General features: G+C 37.0%; 1 protein-coding gene across 2 annotated transcripts; it reads left to right on the top strand.

Moving 5' to 3' along the window:
- Positions 1-3,732: 3,732 nt before the first annotated feature.
- On the top strand, positions 3,733-7,194 carry LOC116168300 (cytochrome P450 4g15-like). 2 transcript variants are annotated; one of them, XM_031484039.1, is made up of 7 exons: positions 3,733-3,831; positions 3,999-4,224; positions 4,274-4,471; positions 4,531-4,713; positions 4,764-5,498; positions 5,545-5,730; positions 6,842-7,194. In XM_031484039.1, the coding sequence occupies exons 2-7, from the start codon at positions 4,038-4,040 to the stop codon at positions 7,009-7,011; spliced, it is 1,659 nt and encodes a 552-aa protein (XP_031339899.1). In that variant the 5' UTR covers positions 3,733-3,831; positions 3,999-4,037; the 3' UTR covers positions 7,012-7,194. The 2 variants fall into 2 exon arrangements, with proteins under 2 accessions (XP_031339899.1, XP_031339898.1); XM_031484038.1 differs by lacking the exon at positions 3,733-3,831 and adding an exon at positions 3,875-3,890.
- Positions 7,195-15,691: the final 8,497 nt, after the last annotated feature.

Here is a 15,691-nt window from a genome sequence, read left to right as displayed (position 1 = left end):
CAGGCAGGTTGCGAAGTTATTGATACCAATAAACGTTTCGGTTTTTGTTGCAGGCGCAGTTCCAGATAGGAATAGTAGGCTTTGAATGCCTAGTTTAGGTAACAAACAAATTTCGTTGGTTCCATTTCGTATATTGTAACGAGCGTTTTTGGGAAATGAAAAAAGAGAGAAGACGAGTAGCAGTTCAAGCACAAAGGTTCTAAAGCGTTCTTAAGAAATTTGGACGCAAAAAAGTTAAGCGTTTTCTTTTACAAACAAAAGAAAATCGTTCCAAGCGCACCATGATAAATTTCGTATCGGGCCGTACACGAAGTTAAATCAGATTTTTAAAAACGATTAACCATTCATTCGGAAGGAAAAAGTTTACCGTTTCTTCTGTGAAGAAGGAACCTAATGGAGATACCATTTTACGGTTCTATCTGTGTTCTTATCAATCATCACGAACTAAAGTATTTGTGCTTGACGTGGGAGGGAAAGGTGGAGGGGGAGGCTTCAATTATCTCTTCTTCTGCTTATCTGTTAAACATTGTGTAACAATCGACTTTAACTTGAATATCGGCCTGCACTCTTTCCTGCACCCTTTTTGCGTTCAGTTATTTGTAACCAATGCTAAAACAGAGCCATGCCTAACTAGTGTTCTTTAAATACATACTGGAACTGGAGCCCGCTAAATTGTATTTAAATGTTTTCGGCGTTAGGGGAGGAGTTTAATATACTACTGTGTAAGTATACCGCCAGGTGTGCCAGACGGTCATTAAATTGCTCCTCAAGGCCCCCCATGAACTTAAAAGTAAATTGTGCATAACTTTTACATGCGACAACCATGCGACTCCTTTTCTAGATCGGTGGGGATGCAGGGAGAGAGTAGAAATTAATTTTATCTTTCATGGTATTCTAGTTAAAGGTCTCAGCAAAAGGAACTGTTTTCTACCAACTATCGCCCTTCTTTCTGACTCTTTATCAAAAGAGGGGGTACTCTAATGAACGGCCTCAACGAAAGGAATTAATTTCTACCAACCATAGTCCTTCTCCTCGACCCATTATCGTGATCGGATATAAATAATTCCTTATATCTCAACAGAAGAACAGATTGTCGGAGGAGGGTACTCTCAAAGGGTAGAAAGAACGTCTAGACCAGACACATCTATCGGCCGGCGTTGTAAAAACTGAATTGTGAATATCTCGAAAATGTTGGGGGAAAGTACCTACAAAGGGAAAATACAATGTTTCAGAGAATTTCTCTAACAGCTTCGTTCTTCTTGCATTATAGCGTAAATTTTGAATGTATGCCAAGCGACTTTTAAATGTTATAAATCATTTACCAAGAATGAAAAGTCGATAAAAATTTAATATAGCATGCTACTACTTTTTAACGCAACCATTTACTAAGCTATTTCGGTTAAAAAATGTGCTTTATCTGCACAAGAGTTGTGCACAATTTATACTTGTTTATTAACGTTAGATGTGGTAATGGGTTTGGATTTAACGCACTTCCAAACATGTCATTCGGAATCATTTTGTATTGTATCAGAATTATTTGATGTTTAATTTTATTTAAATTATTGCCTTGTATATTGTTTATTTAATTATACATCTAAAACACGTGTAAAAGACCGACCTTATTCGTCCGGAAATTCTGCGGGTAGTATTTGTAAAAGTTTATCTCATGTTCATTTCTGGTCGTAGATAAGAAGCTTTCTTATCGCTGCGTGCACTAATTAAATTCCAAGATAACGGTGTGTTATCACCGAGTTAAGCAGATGTTTTGTACCAAAAGTAAATACAGTCAATAACTTCCTAGAAGCGCCTTTCCAAATGGAATTGCCTATTAAAAATTTCACACCGCTGGAAGTTGAAAGAGCTATTCAAACCGAATTAAAGACAAAAAAGCACCAGGGTGGGACTTAATCACTGGCAAAGTATTACAAGAAATAACCCCTAAGTGCATGCGAGTTATAACATAAGTCTCTTACCGGTGCTATCCACGCTGTTTGAAAGACTACTACTAAAACGACTAAAGCCAATATTGGATGAAAAAGAACTTATACCCAACCACCAGTTTGGATTTAGAAGCCAGCACAGTACCACAGAATAGGTACATAGTCGACAAAATAAACAACGACCTGGAATCCAACAAATATTGCTCGGCGGTGTTCCTTGACGTCAAACAGGCGTTTGACAAGGTATGGCATAAAAGGCCTATACTATAAACTAAAAAAAGGACAACCGTACCATTTCTATGAAATTATTCAATTTGAATGCAGATGGTTCCTGGTGAAGCAGGGAGAGAAATTATCAGATTTGTATCCTATTTCTTCCTGAGTACCTCAAGGCAGTGTTCTGGGGCCAGTACGTTATACACTCTACACAGCTGACATACCCACCACCAACCTAACAACTACAGCTACTTTTGCCGATGATACGGCCATACTAGCATCAGATACCAACCCGGATATGATATTGCATCTGCGAACCTGCAGAATAGCCTGAATTAATCGAGGACTGGATGAGGAGATCTAAAATCCAAGTTAACAATTTCAAGTCTACACACATCACGTTTACCATGAGAAGAGGAACATGTGCAGCTGTAACATTTAATGGCACCTTAAATATCTGGGTATGCATTTAGATCGACGGCTCACATGGCGTAAACATATATTCACGAAAAGGAAGCAACTCGGAATAAACTTAGTCAAATGTACTGGCTACTTGGCAGAAACTCGCAAATGAAAATGGAAAATAAGCTTCTACTATACAACACTATTATTAAACCCATATGGACGTACGGGATACAATATTGTGGGATTGTGGGGTACTGCTAGCACCTCCTATATCGAAATTTTACAAAGATTCCAGAATAAGGTACTTAGAACCATCGTCAACGCGCCGTGGTATGTGCCTAATTACGTAATTCAAAGTGATCTCAATATTGAATCGGTGCGGGAAGTTATAAAGAATTGTTCTGACAAATATCAAGACAGGCTTTCTGTGCATTCTAACATCCTAGCTACTCAGCTTATAGACAATCGCGATGAAATTAGGAGATTAAAACGTTTCAAACCTTCGGACCTGTCAAACAGGTTCGATAAATTATTTATGTACTGTACGTACTTTGATCAACATGAAAATTGGAATACTTACATAATCAAACAATATTATTTATAAGTAAGAGTTTTCAGTGGATTGCTCTCGGCATATCGTAGTTAATTTAGTGCGCTATTTATTACAACATTTACTTATTGTTCATCTGGAACAGATTGTAAATATGCAATAAAAATTAAAAAAATAAAATAAAATAAAAATAAAAAAATAGTAACCGGGACACTTTTAAGGAATCGACACCTTCATATAATCAAAATGTGTTAATATTTTTATCCAAAACCGCCCAATAACGAAGTCATTATACGTTCAATTTTAGTGGATAAAGTTACACATTATTGGAGAGGACAGCGACAGTTGGTATAAATCAGAAAAACATTTAAAAACCGTCCTACGGGGTATTAGGCTAGTATACATACAGCCAAAAGATCTAGTATAATTCCCTTAACAGTAGCTCAAAATCGCAAAAGTGGTTTCAGACGGAAAGAAGTACGTTAAAAAGTAACTTTGATTGTAATAATTTGCATTTTTCAAGGTGTCAAAGTTCAAAGATTTCAATGCTACGGTACCCATTGTTATCCATTTGAGCAGCATGGCAAAGTTCATATGATTAATCTATGCATCAGAATTTTAGGATAATTCAAAAGTATTGCGTGTTTTGGTAAAAATTACAAACCCACTAAATAATCGTGTCTGTAATAATTGTAGCCACACCTTCTTACAAAATTAATGGTGAGGGTCCGATCATCAATCCCAAATTTAAAAAGAAGATTTCATTAAACTTATTGAAGGTGCACGGAAAACATGAATGTTGTACTTGACCTAATAACATTATTCATGAATATTACATTTTTTTTCGTGTTATATTTAGGCGAATTAATAACAAAGGGTCATTGTAGATGTTGCTTCTCATTGAAAATTGACAAGTTTCCCACATAATGACTCTCGGTATGGGAATGGCTGCAACAACCTATTTCATTTTTCTTCTGGTACCGGTGTTAATTTTGTGGTACATATACTGGCGTATAAAGCACCAACATATGATAGACTTGGCCGAACAATTTCCAGGCCCCAAAGGTTACCCCCTTATCGGAAATGCTTTGCTAACTGTTGGATCGCCACACGGTAAGTTACTCATTAAACTCAGTAATAATAACTGCTTCATAATGTTTAGAAATGTTTAAAACTGCTTTGTACCTGGCATCTGAGTATCATAACATTGGTCGAGCTTGGTTGGGACCAAGACTCGTCATTGGCTTGGCGGATCCTAGAGATGTAGAAATAATACTAAGCAGTCACGAGCATATTGAAAAGGCAGTTGAGTATAAATTTTTTAAACCGTGGTTCGGAAATGGTCTTCTAATAAGTTCAGGTTAAAGATTGGGTTAATTCTAAATAGATTCACGTAAAGTAACACATTTTGCAATGCAGGCACGACGTGGAAGGCCCACAGGAAATTGATTGCGCCCACATTCCATTTGAACATTCTAAAAGGATTTATAGATCTCTTTAACGCAAATAGTCGAGAAGTCGTGAAAAAGTTACGCCAGGAGAATGGGAAAACTTTTGACTGTCACGACCATCTATCGGAGGCAACGGTAGAAATACTCTTAGGTAACTTTCAATTACACGGCCATTAACTACTTTATTTACCTATTTTGCAGAAACTGTAATGGGTGTAAGCAAAAAAACACAAGGTAAGAGTGGATACGACTACGCAATGGCCGTTATGAAGATGTGCGCAATTCTACACATCAGACAGGTCAAAATATGGTTGCGACCAGACTGGATATTTAAATTTACAACATATCAAGAAACACAAAAAAAATTACTTGCCATGATACATAGTCTCACCGAAAAGGTTTTTGAAAAAAAAAGAAAGGCATTTGAGGATGGTATTCGAGGTTCCCTCGCAAACGTGCCTGAAGATATTTTAAGAAAAGACGTGTCAGTCCCCGATGAAAATATTATTGAAAACCCATTGGATGGAACGATGATGTTTGGTCAGTCTGTAGGGATAAAAGACGATCTTGATGGTGATGTAAATGTAGGGGATAAGAAAAGATATCCGTTTTTAGAAACCTTAATAGAAGCAGCCAAGAGTGGCACACAACTTACTGAAGAAGAGGTCAAAAACCAAGTTAGCACAATTATGTTTGAGGGTCACGACACCACTGCCGCCGCTAGTAGCTTCTTTCTATGCCTGATGGGCGCTCATCCCGACGTCCAGGAAAAAGTACATCAAGAAATGTACGCTATTTTTGGTAACTCAGATCGACCGGTAACTTATTCGGATACACTAGAAATGAAATACCTAGAACGATGTTTACTCGAAACACTGCGATTGTACCCACCTGTTCCACTCATTGCGCGTAAGATAAACCAGGACGTAAAACTAGGCAAGATGACCAAGAGATGTTCAAATTAGTTTACGTTCTGTTTCAGCAAGTGGTAATTACACTGTACCGGCCGGATGCACTGTCATTATAGGCACTTATGTATTACACCGTAATCCTGACATCTATACTAATCCTGACGAGTTCAATCCCGACAACTTCCTTCCAGAAAGATGTATAAAGAGACCCTATTACGCGTTTATTCCATTTAGCGCCGGACCACGCGGCTGTGTTGGTAAGACAATTCCAAAGCTTGATTCGGTTATCCGTTCATTAGGCAATTTTTTAAAGCGTGAAACCCAGAGACTAGCTATAACTAGACTGCGCTTAACGTATCTAAGGTGTTGTCGACACAATATGCAACACACAATGCACCGCGGGGCAAAAATCGCTGAGATGATTTATGCAATATAATGAAATAAGCTGTTATTTTAGATGTTCCGTTCATTAATCATTCTCGTGATTAGCTCGAATTAATGAACAGATAAATTTCTGTTGAGAATAAACCATGTAGCCGATTTTAGAAAGGTACCTACGAAGGTGTTAAACAATAATGCAATACCGAGCGTTTTCGACTTTCCCATTCACTTAAAATAACGTAGAACTATTGTTCGACATCCTTTACCAGCAAGATAACGGCAATACCTATTTGCCTATTAGGTATAGACGTAACATAAGTACTTACTGGTACTAAGTATATTTCAGGATTTGTTACAAGAAAAATGGCTAAGTCTGTTAAATGTTCCATATGTGCAGATGCGATATTCGCATCAGAGAGTCATGCAAAGCTTTTAACTAGAAAAAATCGTGGAGGATTGTTGCACGTATCAAGCGATGCATTAAAAATTTGCCAAATTGCTGAAAATGTGTTCAGGTTTTTCATTCAATCCACACCATCAGCAGTCTAAGAAAAATAAATAACAGTTACAGCCCATTTGGGTTTTTGGATAGGCATTATATTGAATCAAAATCCGCTAAATAATCATATCTTACTACTTATATCTTTAGTTTTAAGAGTATATTTTCCCATACGTGTTCACCACCAAAATACACATATAAATCAAATTAGGACTAGAGTAAGGCAGTTATATACCAATTTAGTTCAAATAAAATACCAATAAATTCGATTAAAACAGTTAACAGCTATATGTTATCTTTTTTTGCTACTAAAATTTAGAATAAACATGGCTAAAGCAAGCTACAGAACGCACGTCTGCCCCGCGATGAACAGTTGGTTGCCTATCCTATCTTGACAACAGGCGTTTATAGTAAAATCTACGTTACGCGCGGTCTAGTTATAACAAATCTCTGGTGAAACCCTAAGATTACAATCATTATGTTTTCAGGTCGTAAATACGCCATCTTGAAGCTCAAAGTCCTCCTTGCCACAATAATGAGGAATTTTGTTGTTAAATCTGATGCTTCCGAATCTGAGTATAAATTGCAAGCTGACATAATATTAAAACGGCAGGAGGGTTTTAAAATTAGGTTGGAGCCAAAGCATCTAATAAGTTGAGCAAACTTGTTTAGAGTAGGTATTTCGACTATTATTTTTTAAATGTATCTTTCTTTATTGGCCCCAATTAAAACGCGCATGCAGCGTTTAGTAACGGTGGGAGTTCAATAATGTTGTAGTCGCCCCTAGTTGTTGTCTAGTTCTGGTTTGTCAATTTATACACACAATAAATGTCAGAAAGTGCTTGACAATTATTAAGGGAAAAGGAGAAAGGCCAACGTGTTTCATTCCTCCGGCACCCCTGATTACAGGGATACCGGAGGCGGGCTGCTCAGGGCTTCCTGGCCCTCTTCAGCCAGATAACGGGATTGTAAGGATGAGTAAAGTTCGGGATGGGAACGGAAGGAACGGAGTTAGGGTGCTGAGGGGGAGAGTACTGCTCCAGCATTTGCCTCGTAGATTTCAACATAATGCTAGCATTATGCGAAGCTACGTATGTCTGAGGAAAACCCCCTGACAAAACCCCAGACAGAGCAGTCGGCAGCGGAATTCGAACCCACAACCTCCCGAATAGCATCGGTGAGCGCGACTACTGCGCCACGTGCCTCGGTAACAATTATTAAGGATCCTCAGATCCTTTATAGTTTTGTATTGTCGTCCGTCCGTCCGTCCGTGTGCACTATAACTCATTTTAAAATGGCCGATTGTGTTGAAATTTTTTTTTTGGACATTAAGGACGATTGATTTTCAGGAAGCTGGTTCGACGGCAACAAAAGTTATAGGACTTCAAGAGAATTGGGAGCAGGAAAAACTGCAGACTCAATATAATAGAAATCAACAAATTTCATTCCCTAGGTTATGTATCGAGTTCGGACTTTCGCTAGATTATTCCCTATGACTCTTACGGCCAGTTGCACAAAAAAAATAAGGATTATTGTTTAATCCGGTATTAAAACATTTGATTGGCTTTATATTGAAGTAGGCAGCCAATCAAAACCGCGTGTGTGTGATTCCAATATGTAAATTCTTTGTCTGAGGCCACATGAATTTTGATCAAAACATGTCAAAATCGTTATTCTTGCACAGAGATTGTTGGGAAAAAGACAAAGGTTGCCCAATATGTACATTTTGAAGTAGTGTGTGCAGCAGAAGTGAGAAGAATTACTTGAAATCTTCAACTTCATCATCTAAAGTCTAAACGACGAAAGTTGGAGCCAGTAGCTTATTGATACTCAGTGATTTGCTTTAAATAGGTATTAAACTTTATTTTTAAGAGACTTTATTAACACTTTGAAAAATTGATTGATTCAAAATTAATTATCAGTTAATCTTAATAAACTATAGTAACTCACAAACAAAACTAAACATTCGCCATGGTAAACTGTTTAAATGTTTGAATGCTTTCATATTCAACATAGCTCGAGTAGAAATTGGCAAACAATAAAATAGAAGAAGCTAATAGTCCAGGAGGCAGCGACATTTTTTGTGCACTCATTTCCTCAAAGCTGATATTCTGCCATTTTATTGTTTTGATAGTACAAGTAAACAAAACGGTAGTCTACCACGTCGGCGGTGTTGCCTAAGTTTGCAACAATGTTCTGAACATGTTAATAAATAATATGTAGGTACATTGTACATGCCTCATTTCTACAAGAATGAAAGTTTGTACAGTAATTAAAAATACCTAAAAATGAAGTATGGTAATAGTCTACCGAGCTGGAAGCGTTGCTATCACAAGTCTACCACCCACGCAAGATGCATAAAAAATTATTCGATTGAACTTATTTCTACAAAGATGAAATTTTTGTTGGAAAAAGTTGATGTCATAAGAAACCAAAAAAAAATGGTCTACCGATCGCGTGATGTTGCTAAGGTCTCGGTAGACACGTTGGAAGGTACGATTTTCCGAGCGCAGCTGCTGCACTACTCTGTTAAAAGTACCTCTAAATTATTATATACACGGACATAAAATAAAAATATTTCAAAAACGAACATAGGCAATTAACAGGGTGTAATGTTCCTAGGGGGTCTATCAAGCCGACACGGAAAACGTTGACTTACCCTATACTTACGGTTGGCAACTCTGGCAAAAACTACAAGCAGAGCCACCTACCTTTCAAGTCGAAACGATGGTAGTCTCGCGGTACTTTTGAATTTGGATGACAGTCGGCTCGATATGGGTGGCACGAATGGACTCCTACGTTGTGTAATCGGTTCTTTTATGTGTTGGGACGTGAGACATAATCGGGAAGGGAATTAAATAAAAGACAGAACTTTTGTGCGTAAGAAATGACAAGATCAAATAAATATATTAACGTACACACAAGACCATGCCAGGGAAACCTTCTACGGGACTAAAACCCTGGCACAGGCCACACAAATACATGAAATAAATCACCTACAGCAATAAAATGCAAGAGAAAATACACATAAATAAAACATCTCAAATTGTATGATAAAAATCAGATAATCAAATCAAATGCAATTAAACAAGTTCATAAAATCAAAATACACAAGACATCATAAATGCAGTGGAAAACATGATAAATCAATTCAGTACAAAACACATCAAAATACCTGTACGATCAATAGAGATAACACAACTCGTCAAAAAACAAATAAACTGCATGTACATAGGAAACATGTAAATGGTGTGGCTCTACTCCAGCCTTCTGTTAACATAATTTAATTTACCACGAAAAGTACATGTGAGAATGCCATTGGCCAATAGCAAGTATTCATGTGAAAATCGATTATCGCTGAAACAGAACATATTTTAAATAGAGGAAATGTAAATGAGAGGGCCCCCACTCGTATTGCTAAGATGTTAAGAACTACAATCCGCACGAGACGAGTAGGCAACAGATACAGCGAAAGATCTAATTGCATTAGGTACCTACTCCACGGAGACAGAAATACCCACTCGCACACACAAACATCGAAACATCAAATAAAAGAGCCCCCCTTCGTATAGCTAACGCACAAGAACTGTAGCGAGCCACGAAACAGAAAGTAACAGATACAGCGAACAATCAAACTGTATTAGGTGCTTCCCTCACGGAATTGTTACGGGTCAATCGAACAGAGCAACATCACACCAATAATCAACTCCTCATGAATAACAGAAATAAATACTTAATTAAACAAAATAATGGCATAATCATCTGTACAGTATTACAAACAGGATTAATCTAACGGTACACGAAACAAAGGCATGGAGTACGCCATGATTCAGATATCATAGTTTATGCAAAATCAGCAAAATGTAAATAATATCAAATTGAGGCAAGAAATTCAATGATTAAATATCTAGTACAAGAAAGAATAAAATGGTTACTACCTGTAAATACACCTTCAAAACACCATCACCAAAAATAATCAAGAATAATAAAAAACCCGGGAAAGCGTGTGTCTTCCGTCGGCCTCGTCGCCATCTTCCTCCCAGTCTCCTCGCTTCGTTACGAAAATCCCCTAGTATTCGGCATCTGCGCAAAACGGTCGTTGGTTATATACAGAGCATATTATATTTTGGTTTCGAATGTAAATGTGTGTTGCCTAACCATCAGGGTGGGTTATCACAAGGGGAAAAAGGTTTTTTGCAGATCGTTGCTCCTCATGATAAGTTAGGTCTTTGCGGGTTTATAATGACACCAATCGAAAGAAGATTTTTTTTCTTTATCTAATGATATACGAATTAATTCATTTTCAGTTGTATTTCTCATTATTAACGATCCTCGAGATTGTTTATAATTTTGTATTGTATCTGTCTCTCCGTCTGTCTGTTCGTCTGGCCGTGTGCACGATAACTCATAACTGAATAATATCATTGACATTCGCTATTTTGTGTCAAAATTTAATGCTACTGTTAATAGAAAATCGTGAACAAAAGTACCAGTTTCCATACGATTTTTTGATAAGAAAAGCCCGGTAATTTGATAATTATGCAAAAAATTTAATTGACTAACCTGTTGAGAAGTGAGATAACTGAATAACTTTTTATAGAAAAGTTCGATCGCTTTTAATTGAAACAGCTGTTCTTAAGGATTTAAGAAAGGTCGCTATTGTTTTTCAGCTACGTAGACTATCGGGCCAAAAAATTACAGCCCAAAAACTGCTCAAAAAAGGGCTTCTTTTATAATTCTTGTTACAAAGAACATGTGGATTCCCGATTTTATGTGTTAGTAAATGTCCCTTAAGCCCCAGGTAACTATGCAAATGAATAAAAAAAATTGCCCATCCATGCGCAGCCAACTTTTGTGTTTGCGCAATCCCAATTTTCTTTATTTGTTAAGATATTTAATTGAAATGTAATATGTAGGCACCTCGAGTAAAAGTAAAACTAACGCCGAATTAAAAAAATTGTTTTGCGCATGCGCACCTTGTTTTTAAAATTACACAGGAAATGGCCCTTCTACCTCATACTGCAATCAAACGTTCATAGAAACGAGAAATATTCCACCCCATTCAAACATTTTTGCGAAAACTCCAATTCAACCACAAATTCAACTTTATGTACAGAAATTTTGAAAATACCATCACCACAAAAATTACCTAGAGATAATATTACATAGATACAAGTTGAAAACATAAATACGAAAAAGTTCAAATTCGTAGACTGAAAACTAAAACATCTCACTTCTCAACAGGTTAGTCAATTAAATTTTTTGCATAATTATCAAATTACCGGGCTTTTCTTATCAAAAAATCGTATGGAAACTGGTACTTTTGTTCACGATTTTCTATGAACAGTAGCATTAAATTTTGACACAAAATAGCGAATGTCAATGATATTATTCAGTTATGAGTTATCGTGCACACGGCCAGACGAACAGACATACGGAGAGACAGACAGCAATACAAAATTATAAACAATCTCGAGGATCGTTAATAATGAGAAATACAACTGAAAATGAACTAATTCGTATATCATTAGATAAAGAAAGAAAATCTTCTTTCGATTGGTGTCATTATAAACACGCAAAGACCTAAATTATCATGGGGGAGCAACGATCTGCAAAAAAACTTTTTCCTATGTTAATTGCCTATGTTCGTTTTTGAAATATTTTTACTTTATGCCCGTGTATATAATAATTTTGAGGTATTTTTAGCAGAGTAGTGCAGCAGCTGCGCTCAGAAAATCGTACCCTCCAGCGTGTCTACCGAGACCTTAGCAACATCACGCGATCGGTAGACCAATTTTTTTTGGTTTCTTATGACATCAACTTCTTCCAACTGTGATAATCCACCCTGATGGTTAGGCAACACACATTTACATCCGAAACAAAAATATAATATGCTCTGTATATAACCAACGACCGTTTTGCGCAGATGCTGAATACTAGGGGATTTTGGGAACGAAGCTAGGGGAGAATAGGGAGAATATGGCGACGAGGTCGACGGAAGACACACGCTTTCCTGGGTTTTTTATTATTCATGATTTTGGTGGTGGTGATTTGAAGATGTATTTACAGGTAGTAACCATTTTATTCTTTCTTGTACTAGATATTTAGTCATTGAATTTCTTGCCACAATGTGATATTTACATTTTGCTGATTTTGCATAAACTACGATATCTGAATCATGGCGTACTCGATGCCTTTGTTTCGTGTACCGTTAGATGAATCATGTTTGTGTCATATTGTACAGATGATTATGCCATTATTTTGTTTAATTAAGTAATTTATTTCTGTTATTCATGAGGAGTTGATTATCGGTGTGATGTTGCTCTGTTCGATTGACCCGTAACCATTCCGTGAGGGAAGCACCTAATACAGTTTGATTGTTCGCTGTATCTGTTACTTTCTTATTCGTGGCGCATTAGCTATACGACGGGGGGCTCTTTTATTTGATGTTTCGATGTTTGTGTGTGCGAGTGGGTATTTCTGTCTCCGTGGAGTAGGTACCTAATGCAGTTAGATCTTTCGCTGTATCTGTTGCCTACTCGTCTCGTGTGGATTGTAGTTCTTAACATCTTAGCAATACGAGTGGGGGCCCTCTCATTTACATTTCCTCTATTTAAAATATGTTCTGTTTGAGCGATAATCGATTTTCACATGAATACTTGCTATTTGGCCAATGGCATTCTCACATGTACTTTTCGTGTTAAATTAAATTATGTTAACTGAAGGATGGAGTAGAGCCACACCATACATGTTTCCTATGTACATGCAATTTGTTTATTTGACGAGTTGTGTTATCTCTATTGATCGTACAGGTATTTTGATGTGTTTTGTACTGAATTGATTTATCATGTTTTCCACTGCATTTATGATGTCTTGTGTATTTTGTTTTTATGAACTTGTTTAATTGCATTTGATTTGATTATCTGATTTTTTATCATACCATTTGAGATGTTTTATTTATGTGTTTTTTCTCTTGCATTTTATTGCTGTAGGTGATTTATTTCATGTATTTGTGTGGCCTGTGCCAGGGTTTTAGTCCCGTAGAAGGTTTCCCTGGCATGGTCTTGTGTGTGCGTTAATATATTTATTTGATCTTGTCATTTCTTACGCACAAAAGTTCTGTCTTTTATTTAATTCCCTTCCCGATTATGTCTCACGTCCCAATACATAAAAGAACCGATTACACAACGTAGGAGTCCATTCGTGCCACCCATATCGAGCCGACTGTCATCCAAATTCAAAAGTGCCGCGAGACTACCATCGTTTCGACTTCAAAGGTAGGTGGCTCTGCTTGTAGTTTTTGCCAGAGTTGCCAACCGTAAGTATAGGGTAAGTCAACGTTTTCCGTGTCGGCTTGATAGACCCCCCTAGGAACATTACACAAAAAAAATTTCATCTTTGTAGAAATAAGTTCAATTGCGTAATTTTTTATGCATCTTGCGTGGGTGGTAGACTTGTGATAGCAACGCTTCCAGCTCGGTAGACTATTACCATACTTCATTTTTAGGTATACTTAATTACTGTAGAAACTTTCATTCTTGTAGAAATGAGGCATGTACATATTATTTATTAACATGTTCAGAACATTGATGCAAACTTAGGTAACACCGCCGACGCGGTAGACTACCGTTTTGTTTACTTGTACTATCAAAACAATAAAATGGCAGAATATCAGCTTTGAAGAAATGAGTGCACAAAAAATGTCGCTGCCTCCTGGACTATAAGGAGATGGCGGTAAGGAATGCAGCAAGAGAGAAAGAGCGCAGACGCAGCCAGCTCCAAGTAGAGAATAAGTGAAGAATCTGTTTGGGCCCGTCGACTAAGTCTACGACAGCTTCCTTATTTTGGTCATCGGTTGTACCAGGTATTGTGAAAATTGTATCCTGGATCTTACGTTAAAATACATATCCGTGTTATATCCACGTTCTGCTGCTTATATTTTTGTAAATCAAAGATATTAAGTTATAATACAAATTGACAAGCTTTAATTTTATGGAATCTGTATGGAATACAACAACTTCAATTTTTTAAACATTAACTACTTGATACTTTTACACAAAGTTTGTATCTACATAATACGTAGTTCAACAGGTGTATCCTCGTTGAAGAATTGAAAGCAGACTATAAAATAAAAAAATATGTCAAGACTGAAAATGTAGAAAAAAACTGCAAATGCGAAACACGAAACGAACAACAGGCGCAGGCGAGGGCGTAAGTTTAAGCCCGATCTTCCTTGTTTCAATGGAAATACTGATTATATTGAATTCTTTTAATGCAGCATTTGAACGAACGAGAGAAATGTACAGCCATAGTGACAAAATTAATCGTTTACAAAGAGCTTTAAAAGAAACTCCTTTGACTGTTAACCAAGATCGATTAAAAGAGAACGGATATGGACCGATTACGATGAAAGTTTGCAAGTCGATTTGGCCTCTATTTAGCTTTAGAAGCTTAGAAGACTCATGTTTGCCATGGGACCCTGCTAGTAAAAAGACACTGAACTGTCTGAGTCCAGTTGCTTGTTGCCACTGAGCATGCATAGTTGTTGAACTTGGCATGAATGCAACCCGGCATTCCATTCGGAGTTTTCTAGTTTCAAAAACGTGGCTATCATTTTGGGAACCGTATACATGGTGTTACATATATGATATAAGTATGTAGAAAAAAATGGGCGATAGAGGGGATCAGAACAAGCACTTTTTCTAAATAAATCTGATGGTCCAAAGTTTTCGTTTGGGAGCCACCCTAAAAAAAGTGGTGAAATTTGCATTTCCTCTTTACTTTTTGTCTCAACAACCATAAAAGTTAAAAATACTGGTGATTTGATTTAAATATTGGCGATTTCTTTAATTTGGAAAAAAATAAAGCCCCTAAACGGCTCCCGTTACACTATCTTGCTGCCATTTCTAATCAATGCATCAAAAGTAGACAATGACTGTTTAAATTTAAATAAAATGAATTATGGAATACGCATTGTATTTCACTGATACAAACCTTGACCTGAATGGTGAATATGTGACTTTCTCGCGACATCGCATCTAAATAACAAAGAGTAATTCTAGGTGCTCCTATTCAAATGAATTGAATGCGTGATTAAACAACAGAAATGCTAGAAATAAGCTTTTTTCTTGGCGCCAGTATTAATTGCTTGGCCCCCCTCCTCCCGGCATGCATTCTTCCATCCTTGAGTTTGGAACTGCCCTTTAGCGATTAACTTTCTTAAAACATTTTCTAAACTTCATTTAAAGCTGCGCAGTGCGCGTCTCCTAACTTTTACTTCCTTCTTCCGCAATCAAATTTCTTGCAGAAGACCTATATGCTGAGGCGTATGTATTTCG

This window comes from Photinus pyralis, unplaced genomic scaffold (assembly GCF_008802855.1).
Source record: "Photinus pyralis isolate 1611_PpyrPB1 unplaced genomic scaffold, Ppyr1.3 Ppyr1.4_LG4, whole genome shotgun sequence".
Classification (NCBI taxonomy): Eukaryota; Metazoa; Arthropoda; class Insecta; order Coleoptera; family Lampyridae; genus Photinus; species Photinus pyralis.
The sequence above is the reverse complement of the archived record's forward strand: the minus strand, read 5'-3'. Positions and strand labels throughout refer to the sequence as shown.

Coding starts and splice junctions, on each gene's coding strand:
- LOC116168300 (XM_031484039.1), top strand. CDS start 4,038: ATGACTCTCGGTATGGGAATGGCTGCAACAACCTATTTCATTTTTCTT. Junction 4,714..4,763: donor AACGGTAGAAATACTCTTAG/GTAACTTTCAAT, acceptor CCTATTTTGCAG/AAACTGTAATGGGTGTAAGC. Junction 5,499..5,544: donor AAACCAGGACGTAAAACTAG/GCAAGATGACCA, acceptor GTTCTGTTTCAG/CAAGTGGTAATTACACTGTA.